The following is an 11050-nucleotide window of genomic DNA, read 5'->3' as shown; positions in this document are numbered from 1 at the left end:
TAATGGTTGGTTGATGGAATCCTAATGGTTGGTTGATGGAATCCTAATGGTTGATGGAATCCTAATGGTTGGTTGATGGAATCCTAATGGTTGGTTGATGGAATCCTAATGGTTGGTTAATGGAATCCTAATGGTTGGTTAATGGAATCCTAATGGTTGGTTGATGGTATTCTAATGGTTGGTTGATGGAATTCTAATGGTTGGTTGATGGAATTCTAATGGTTGGTTGATGGAATTCTAATGGTTGGTTGATGGTATTCTAATGGTTGGTTGATGGAATCCTAATGGTTGGTTGATGGAATCTAATGGTTGGTTGATGGAATCCTAATGGTTGGTTGATGGAATCCTAATGGTTGGTTAATGGAATGGTTGGTTAATGGAATCCTAATGGTTGGTTGATGGAATAATGGTTGGTTGATGGTTGGGTTGGTTGATGGTATTCTAATGGTTGGTTGATGGAATCCTAATGGTTGGTTGATGGATTCTAATGGTTGGTTGATGGAATTCTAATGGTTGGTTGATGGAATCCTAATGGTTGGTTGATGGTATTCTAATGGTTGGTTGATGGAATCCTAATGGTTGGTTGATGGAATCCTAATGGTTGGTTGATGGTATTCTAATGGTTGGTTGATGGAATCCTAATGGTTGGTTGATGGAATCCTAATGGTTGGTTGATGGAATCCTAATGGTTGGTTGATGGTATTCTAATGGTTGGTTGATGGAATCCTAATGGTTGGTTGATGGAATTCTAATGGTTGGTTGATGGTATTCTAATGGTTGGTTGATGGAATTGGTTGGTTGATGGAATCCTAATGGTTGGTTGATGGAATCCTAATGGTTGGTTGATGGTATTCTAATGGTTGGTTGATGGTATTTAATGGTTGGTTGGTTGATGGAATCCTAATGGTTGGTTGATGGAATCCTAATGGTTGGTTGATGGAATCCTAATGGTTGGTTGGTTGATGGTTGATGGTATTCTAATGGTTGGTTGGTTGATGGAATCCTAATGATTGGTTGATGGATTCATAATGGTTGGTTGATGGAATCCTAATGGTTGGTTGATGGAATCCTAATGGTTGGTTGATGGAATAATGGTTGGTTGATGGTATTCTAATGGTTGGTTGGTTGATGGAATCCTGATGATTGGTTGATGGATTCATAATGGTTGGTTGATGGAATGGTTGGTTGATGGAATCCTAATGGTTGGTTGATGGAATCCTAATGGTTGGTTGATGGTATTCTAATGGTTGGTTGATGGAATCCTAATGGTTGGCTAATGGAATCCTAATGGTTGGTTGATGGTATCCTAATGGTTGGTTGATAATATTCTAGTGGTTGGTTGATGGTATTCTAATGGTTGGTTGATGGAATCCTAATGATTGGTTGATGGAATCAAGGCCTCATGAGCTAAATGAGTCTCCGTGTTTAGGCCTAGCGCAGAACACCGGTGACGCGTCCCAAATGACACCCTATTCCCTAAATAATGCACCCTATTTTCTATGGGCCCTATTCAAAAGTAATGCACTATATAGGGAATAGGGTGCCATTTGGAATACATCCTGTGTGTGTACCTTTGACTGTAGTCAGAGTGGTAACTTATTATTCCTGTGTGCAGGAGGACTGTCAGTTTGACTGTAGGAGGATCAGTTTGACTGTGGTAACTTGTTATTCCTGTGTGCAGGAGGATCAGTTTGACTGTAGTCAGAGTGGTAACTTGTTATTCCTGTGTGCAGGAGGATCAGTTTGGAATGTACGCTCTCTACAGCAAGAACAAGCCTCAGTCTGACGCTCTACTCACCAGCCACGGGAATGGATTCTTTAAGGTGCGTCTGAAACGGCTCTGGTTACTACCGTTCTAGGATCGGCTGTACTAACAGCAGACCTAACCTTTAACCAACATGAAACTACTTCACAGCAACAGGCTAATTGTAAAGTTGTGTGAGCCTAACAACATACAGGGTGCTACTAATGTATATCCGCTAGTTCTACACTGCGTAACATTAGAATTCCCATTGTCAAACTTTACATAGCTACTGGACGTCTACCTATGTAGGATGGAAGAGTTGAATTGACATCAGAATTCCCATTTAGAAAAGCTATTGTACATCTGCATACAGAGTCCTACATCCCCTCTCATCCTCCTCTATGTGTGTGTCTGCTACCCGGAACAACCAGTTGGATCTGGGTGATAAGATGGACCAGGTGTCCTACCTGTCTGTTTATCTTTCTGTGTGTATCCTGACCTCTGACCTCTACCCTCTGACCTCTAACCTCTCTGTCTCCCCAGAACAAGCAGTTGGAGCTGGGTGACAAGATGGACCAGGTGTCCTACCTGTCTGTTGGTCTGTTTATCTTTCTGTATGTATCCTGACCTCTGACCTCTAACCCGTCTGTCTCCCCAGAACAAGCAGTTGGAGCTGGGTGATAAGATGGACCTGGCGTCCTACCTGCTGAAGCCCATCCAGAGGATGTCTAAGTACGCCCTGCTGCTGAAGGACCTGATCAAGGAGTGTGGTCAGTCCCAGGAACAGGAGCTCTCTGACCTCCGCACCGCAGAGGAGATGGTTAAGTTCCAGCTGCGCCACGGCAACGACCTGCTGGCCATGGACGCCATCCGAGGTTGTGATGTAAGTCGGGGGATAGATGAGCAGTAGATCAGTAGAGCAGTAGAGCAGTAGATCAGTAGAGCAGTAGAGCAGTAGAGCAGTAGAGCAGTAGATCAGTAGAGTAGTAGAGCAGTAGAGTAGTAAATCAGTAGAGCAGTAGAGTGGTAGAGCAGTAGAGTGGTAGAGTAGTAGTAGTAGAGTAGTAGAGTAGTAGATCAGTAGAGCAGTAGAGCAGTAGAGCAGTAGAGTAGAGAGCAGTAGTAGAGCAGTAGAGTAGGGCAGTAGAGCAGTAGAGTAGTAGATCAGTAGAGCAGTAGAGCAGTAGAGCAGTAGAGTAGTAGTAGCAGTAGAGCAGTAGAGTAGAGCAGTAGAGTAGTAGAGAGCAGTAGAGCAGTAGTAGAGTAGAGCAGTAGTAAATCAGTAGAGCAGTAGAGCAGTAGAGCAGTAAATCAGTAAATCAGTAGAGCAGTAGAGCAGTAGATCAGTAAATCAGTAAATCAGTAGAGTAGTAGATCAGTAAATCAGTAGAGCAGTAAAGTAGAGTAGTAAATCAGTAGAGCAGTAAAGTAGAGCAGTAGAGCAGTAGAGCAGTAAAGTAAATCAGTAGAGCAGTAGAGCAGTAGTAGTAGAGTAGTAGAGCAGTAGAGTAGTAAATCAGTAGAGCGGTAGAGTGGTAGAGCAGTAGAGTAGTAGAGTAGTAGAGCAGTAGAGTAGTAGAGTAGTAAATCAGTAGAGTGGTAGAGCAGTAGAGTAGTAAATCAGTAGTAGTAGAGCAGTAGAGTAGTAAATCAGTAGAGCGTAGAGTGGTAGAGCAGTAGAGTGGTAGAGTAGAGTAGTAGAGCAGTAGTAGAGTAGTAGTAGAGCAGTAGAGTAGTAAATCAGTAGAGTAGGTGGTAGAGCAGTAGAGTAGTAGAGTAGTAGAGCAGTAGAAGTAAATCAGTAGAGTGGTAGAGCAGTAGAGTAGTAGAGTAGCAGTAGAGTAGTAGCAGTAGAGCAGTAGAGTAGTAGCAGTAGAGCAGTAGAGTAGTAGTAGAGTGGTAGAGTAGTAGAGTAGTAGAGTAGTAGAGTAGTAGAGCAGTAGAGTAGTAAATCAGTAGAGCAGTAGAGTAGAGTAGGAGCAGTAGAGCAGTAGAGTAGTAGAGTAGTAGAGTAGTAGAGCAGTAGAGTAGTAAATCAGTAGAGTGGTAGAGCAGTAGAGTAGTAGAGCGGTAGAGTGGTAGAGTAGTAGAGCAGTAGAGTAGTAAATCAGTAGAGCAGTAGAGTAGTAAATCAGAGTAGTAGAGTAGTAGAGTAGTAGCAGTAGTAGTAGTAGAGAGCAGTAGAGTAGTAAATCAGTAGAGCAGTAGAGTAGTAGAGCAGTAGAGTAGTAAATCAGTAGAGTGGTAGAGTAGTAGAGCAGTAGAGCAGTAGAGTAGTAAATCAGTAGAGCAGTAGAGCAGTAGAGCAGTAGAGCAGTAGAGTAGTAAAATCAGTAGAGCGGTAGAGTAGAGTAGTAGAGCAGTAGAGCAGTAGAGTAGTAAATCAGTAGAGCGGTAGAGCAGTAGAGTAGTAGCAGTAGAGTAGTAGAGTAAATCAGTAGAGTGGTAGAGCAGTAGTAGAGTAGAGCAGTAGAGCAGTAGAGCAGTAGAGTAGTAGTAGAGTAGTAAATCAGTAGAGCGGAGTAGAGTAGAGTAGTAGTAGTAGAGCAGTAGAGTAGTAGAGTAGTAGAGTAGTAGTAGAGTAGTAGAGAGTAGTAGTAGAGTAGTAAATCAGTAGAGCAGTAGAGTAGTAAATCAGTAGAGCAGTAGAGTAGTAGAGTAGTAAATCAGTAGAGCGGTAGTAGAGCAGTAGAGCGGTAGAGTGGTAGAGCAGTAGAGTAAATCAGTAGAGCGGTAGAGTGGTAGAGCAGTAGAGTAGTAAATCAGTAGAGCGGTAGAGCAGTAGAGTAGTAGAGTAGTAGAGCAGTAGAGTAGTAGAGTAGTAGAGCAGTAGAGCAGTAGAGCGGTAGAGCAGTAGTAGAGCAGTAGAGCAGTAGACAGTAGAGTAGTAGAGCATTAGAGTAGTAGAGCAGTAGAGTTAAATCAGTAGAGCCAGTAGAGTAGTAAATCAGTAGGGAGAGCAGTAGAGCACCAGTAGAGCAGTAGAGTGAAAAAGCAGTGTAGTAGAGTAGTAGAGTAGTAGAGCAGTAGAGTAGTAAATCAGTAGAGCGGTAGAGTGGTAGAGCAGTAGAGTAGTTTTAGTAAAACAGTAGAGTAGTAAATCAGTAGAGCGGTTGGTAGAGCAGTTTTTTGTAAATCAGTAGAGCGGTAGAGTGGTTAGAGCATAATTCATTTTATGAAAAATGTAATTTGAGTTTTTATAAAACCTTTATTTTTTACTCAAGTGTTAACATAAATTTTGTAATTCCTAAACAAAAAATAAATACATAACATATACATTCAACTTATTTCATCAGCAAAAAGTAATTTCCCCTCCTCTACAAAACAAAGCGCTCCTTCATAGGCCCACTTCTCCTCAAATAATAGATCTTTTACAGCTGAAAAGAACTCAAAATCTACTTTTATTCTTGCTTTCACTAATCCTTTAAAAACACATCTTACATCCTGCCCATATCCCGTTTCTAGCTTATATTTCCTACTCAGAAAAATTGACATCTTAGCTTGTCCCAAAATAAAATTTAACATTTGACATTTTCTTTTCTGTTGTTTACTATATTGAAACCCCAAAATAAAAACAGTGTTATTGAAAAACTCCCCTACAGCTTTAAACAAAGATTCCAGCATTTCCAATAAAGGTTTTATCCTCTCACACTCCAAAAAACAGTGAAAAATGGTTTCTCTTATATTACAAAAAGGACATCCATCTCTAACATCTGAGTTAATAACAGATACAAAAGCATTAACTGCAATGATGCCATGTAAAACCCTCCATTGCATATCACCAGTACCCTTTTGTAACGGTGGCTTGTACAGTGCTCTCCATGCTGGCTTTACCTTGTCATCAATGCCCAATTTTACCCTCCATGGAGTGTCTTTTCTATTTTTCAATTTATCTTTATTCAACACCTTGACACACCCCCTATACAAGTCCTTCCCATTCACCTCATCCAAACCCACCTCCTCCAACCCTCTCAAATCCAGCAATAACGCCTTTCTTTCTGACACTGGGATATTTGGTGTAATCCCTAGTCTTGGAAATGAGACGTCTTCATCTTGTACCTTCTTCTTGTGGCTACTAAGCATACCCCATTCTTCCGCTGACAGAGCCTTCCTGCAGCTCCCCAGCATTTGTCCTACAATCCTTTCCGACCTCATCCCCAAATGTTCTGCCACCCGTCTTCCATCCATTAAGGCAGGCTCAGCCATGGCCATTAACTGTTTTAAGGTGATGATTTTCCCCTTCACCAGAATCTTGGAGAAATGTGGAACAGCTGCAGTTGTACAATCCAGTCTTGCCCCATACACCAGAGGTTCCTCCAACAGCCAATGCACTGACTCCGCTGAAGTTCGTCTGGACACCTTCATTATGCTCCACACTCTGAGAAGGCCTCTGTAAAACGGAGGTACTCCCTCCCTAGAAATCTGGCTACTATCAACCAGAAATAAAGCCTTCTTTAAACCTAATCCTCCAACCCGCTGTAATACAAGACCTGCCACCCCTCTCCACACCACATTTTCCGGTCCATAAAGCAACCTTTGAATAAGCTGAAACCGGAAAGCAGCAGCCCTACTAGCAAGATGTACAAGACCTTGTCCCCCCTCCTCTTTTGACAAATACAAAACACTTTGTGGAACCCAGTGATATTTATCCCAAAAGAAATCCACAATAATTGCCTGTATCTTAGCCAGAAGGCCAGATGGTGGTTCTAAAACTGACAACCGATGCCACAGTGCAGAGGCAATCACATTGTTAACTATAATAGTGCGCCCCCTATATGACATACGAGATAGTAACCAACGCCATCTCCTCATCCTCCCTTCCACCATTTCAACCACCCCACTCCAATTTTTTTCCATAGTCCCCTCATCTCCTAGGTACACTCCAAGATACTTAAAACCTCCCTTACACCATTCTAGCCCCCCCTGGCAAAGCCATGATCCCTCCAGACCATTCTCCAATCTGTAAAGCACAACTCTTTTCCCAATTTACCTTTGCAGAGGATATTCCCCTAAAACGATCAACCATTAGACTCAAGCTATCCACCGCCGCTTGATTTTTCACTAGCACAACTACATCATCAGCATAGGCTGAGAGACGAATAGGAGGAATATCCTCTGAAAGGCACACCCCTGCAATGCGACTTCTAATGCTATTTAGTAGTGGCTCTATAGCAATGGCATATAACATTCCTGACAAAGAACATCCCTGCCTAATACCTCTACACACTTTAAAAGGAGCACTCAAACCACCGTTAACTTTCAATACACTTTCAATGTCACCATATATCACCTTTATCATGGCAATAAAACCAGAGCTGAACCCAAACGCCTCAAACGTGTGCCATAAATATTGATGTTCAACTCGGTCAAATGCCTTTTCCTGATCAATTGAAATTAGACCAGCATCCAACCCAATAGCCCTAGAGACGTCCAAAAATCACGAATCAGAGAAATGTTATCCCCTATCTGCCTGCCAGGAACACAGTAGGACTGATCCGTATGTATGATTTGCCCCATCACCTCCCTCAGCCTGTTGGACAAAGCCTTTGACAATATCTTATAATCAATCATTAATACTAACGATCCAAGATGGCGTAGCAGTAAGTCGTCCTGTCTCATCGTGTCCCTGTATATATCGTCTATTTTTCGTTTTTTTACATATTTTTCTTCAAAAACATTTTGCTAAACCTAAGCTTCCAAATACTCTCCTGCAACCCGCCTCACCCAATGTAGCTATTTTTCCTAAAGTATTTATATTTACTTGAACCGGAACCCCTCAACTGAAGCTAGCCGGCTAACCACCAGCTATGCTAGCGGTCTTCAGCTAACCGGTCATCAGCTAAGCTAACCTTTAGCTCGGAAAGCTCTCGCCAGCTCGAACAACGCGACTCTAACCAGAGCATAACGGACCTATTTATTTTCATCCCCGGATTCATCCCTGGATTCCCACCGCAAACGGAACATTTCAGCTGGATCTTCACAACTAGCTATCTAGCTAAACCGCAACCCCGGATGATTACTCCTGGCTAGCGCTTCCACCCACTTAGCATGAAGCTAGCCCGGCCAGCGCACCTGTACCACCACCGTAGCATACTCCTGGGCTACAATACCCGGGCCCACGACCAGTCTATCGATGTCACCGCATGAAGAGGAATAAACAGACTCACCCCATCGCGACGTCCCCTAAAGGCCAACTCTCTAGCCCTCGCTATCTCCCTGCTTGCTAAACTCGGCCTGCTAACTGCTAGCTTGTCTAGCCCCGGTCCGCTAACTGCTACCTTGTTTAGCCCGGGCCTACGAACTGTTAGCCTGTTAGCACAGGCCTGCTAACTGCTAGCTTGTCTAGCCCGGGCCTACGAACTGTTAGCTTGTTAGCACAGGCCTGCTAACCGTCTGAATCGCCGCGTCCCAAACACTCACCGGACCCATATTTACTTTCTATCTCTTCTTGATTTTTAATCTGTTTATACCTTTCCGGAAACCTGCCTCACCCAATGTGATACGGAATCGCTATTATTTTTAATTTTTAGAACACACTCAAGAACCTCCAGAAGCTAACCAGCTAACTAGCTACAAGCTATTTAGTCATTGTTAACTTTTTTTCAACCTGGATAACACTCGCCAGTCCAGCTTCCCTGCCCCATCCACCGCTGCCCCTGGACACTGATCTCTTGGCTACATAGCTGATGCACTCTGGACTGTCCATTAATCACGGTACTCCATTCTGCTTGTTTATGTTTTATCTGTCGGCCCCGTTGCCTAGTCAACGCCATTTTACCTGCTGTTGTTGTGCTAGCTGATTAGCTGTTGTCTCACCTACTGTTTAAGCTAGCTTTCCCAATTCAACACCTGTGATTACTGTATGCCTCGCTGTATGTCTCTCTCAAATGTCAATATGCCTTGTATACTGTTGCTCAGGTTAGTTATCATTGTTCTAGTTCACAATGGAGCCCCTAGTTCTACTCTTCATACCCCTGACAACTCCTTTGTCCCACCTCCCACACATGCGGTGACCTCACCCATTACAACCAGCATGTCCAGAGACACAACCTCTCTCATCATCACCCAGTGCCTGGGCTTACCCCCGCTGTACCCGCACCCCACCATACCCCTGTCTGCGCACTATGCCCTGAATATATTCTACCATGCCCAGAAACCTGCTCCTCTTATTCTCTGTCCCCAACGCTCTAGGCGACCAGTTTTGATAGCCTTTAGCCGCACCCTCATACTACTCCTTCTCTGTTCCGCGGGTGATGTGGAGGTAAACCCAGGCCCTGCATGTCCCCAGGCACCCTCATTTGTTGACTTCTGTGATCGAAAAAGCCTTGGTTTCATGCATGTCAACATCAGAAGCCTCCTCCCTAAGTTTGTTTTACTCACTGCTCTAGCACACTCTGCTAACCCTGATGTCCTTGCTGTGTCTGAATCCTGGCTCAGGAAGGCCACCAAAATTCAGAGATTTCCATACCCAACTATAACATCTTCCGTCAAGATAGAACTGCTAAAGGGGGAGGAGTTGCAGTCTACTGCAGAGATAGCCTGCAAAGTAATGTCATACTTTCCAGGTCCATACCCAAACAGTTCGAACTACTAATTTTGAAAATTACTCTCTCCAGAAATAAGTCTCTCACTGTTGCCGCCTGCTACCGACCCCCTCAGCTCCCAGCTGTGCCCTGGACACCATTTGTGAATTGATCGCCCCCATCTAGCCTCAGAGTTTGTTCTGTTAGGTGACCTAAACTGGGATATGCTTAACACCCCGCCAGTCCTACAATCTAAGCTAGATGCCCTCAATCTCACACAAATCATCAAGGAACCCACCAGGTACAACCCTAACTCTGTAAACAAGGGCACCCTCATAGACGTCATCCTGACCAACTGGCCCTCCAAATACACCTCCGCTGTCTTCAACCAGGATCTCAGCGATCACTGCCTCATTGCCTGTATCCGCTACGGAGCCGCAGTCAAACGACCACCCCTCATCACTGTCAAACGCTCCCTAAAACACTTCTGTGAGCAGGCCTTTCTAATCGACCTGGCCCGGGTATCCTGGAAGGACATTGACCTCATCCCGTCAGTTGAGGATGCCTGGTCATTCTTTAAAAGTAACTTCCTTACCATTTTAGATAAGCATGCTCCGTTCAAAAATGCAGAACTAAGAACAGATACAGTCCTTGGTTCACCCCAGACCTGACTGCCCTCGACCAGCACAAAAACATCCTGTGGCGGACTGCAATAGCATCGAATAGTCCCCGGGATATGCAACTGTTCAGGGAAGTCCGGAACCAATACACGCAGTCAGTCAGGAAAGCTAAGGCCAGCTTCTTCAGGCAGAAGTTTGCATCCTGTAGCTCCAACTCCAAAAAGTTCTGGGACACTGTGAAGTCCATGGAGAACAAGAGCACCTCCTCCCAGCTGCCCACTGCACTGAGGCTAGGTAACACGGTCACCACCGATAAATCCATGATTATCGAAAACTTCAATAAGCATTTCTCAACGGCTGGCCATGCCTTCCGCCTGGCTACTCCAACCTCGGCCAACAGCTCTGCCCCCCGGCAGCTCCTCGCCCAAGCCTCTCCAGGTTCTCCTTTGCCCAAATCCAGATAGCAGATGTTCTGAAAGAGCTGCAAAACCTGGACCCGTACAAATCAGCTGGGCTTGACAATCTGGACCCCCTATTTCTGAAACTTTCCGCCGCCATTGTCGCAACCCCTATTACCAGCCTGTTCAACCTCTCTTTCATATCGTCTGAGATCCCCAAGGATTGAAAGCTGCCGCAGTCATCCCCCTCTTCAAAGGGGGAGACACCCTGGACCCAAACTGTTACAGACCTATATCCATCCTGCCCTGCCTATCTAAGGTCTTCGAAAGCCAAGTCAACAAACAGGTCACTGACCATCTCGAATCCCACCGTACCTTCTCCGCTGTGCAATCTGGTTTCCGAGCCGGTCACGGGTGCACCTCAGCAACACTCAAGGTACTAAACGATATCATAACCGCCATCGATAAAAGACAGTACTGTGCAGCCGTCTTCATTGACCTTGCCAAGGCTTTCGACTCTGTCAATCACCATATTCTTATCGGCAGACTCAGTAGCCTCGGTTTTTCGGATGACTGCCTTGCCTGGTTCACCAATTACTTTGCAGACAGAGTTCAGTGTGTCAAATCGGAGGGCATGCTGTCCGGTCCTCTGGCAGTCTCTATGGGGGTGCCACAGGGTTCAATTCTCAGGCCGACTCTTTTCTCTGTATATATCAATGACGTTGCTCTTGCTGCGGGCGATTCCCTGATCCACCTCTACGCAGA

General features: G+C 44.7%; 1 protein-coding gene across 1 annotated transcript in view; it reads left to right on the top strand.

The window, feature by feature from the left end:
* The window catches only part of zgc:158766 (uncharacterized protein LOC100009641 homolog), a 97534-nt gene that overhangs the window by 69285 nt on the left and 17199 nt on the right, over positions 1 to 11050 (top strand). Inside the window, 2 exon segments of the mRNA XM_042316316.1 lie at positions 1737 to 1823; positions 2403 to 2627. Coding sequence (XP_042172250.1) covers positions 1737 to 1823; positions 2403 to 2627 — 312 coding nt within the window.

This window comes from Oncorhynchus tshawytscha, unplaced genomic scaffold (assembly GCF_018296145.1).
Source record: "Oncorhynchus tshawytscha isolate Ot180627B unplaced genomic scaffold, Otsh_v2.0 Un_contig_842_pilon_pilon, whole genome shotgun sequence".
NCBI lineage: Eukaryota > Metazoa > Chordata > Actinopteri > Salmoniformes > Salmonidae > Oncorhynchus > Oncorhynchus tshawytscha.
This window is presented reverse-complemented; position numbering and strand designations above follow the sequence as displayed.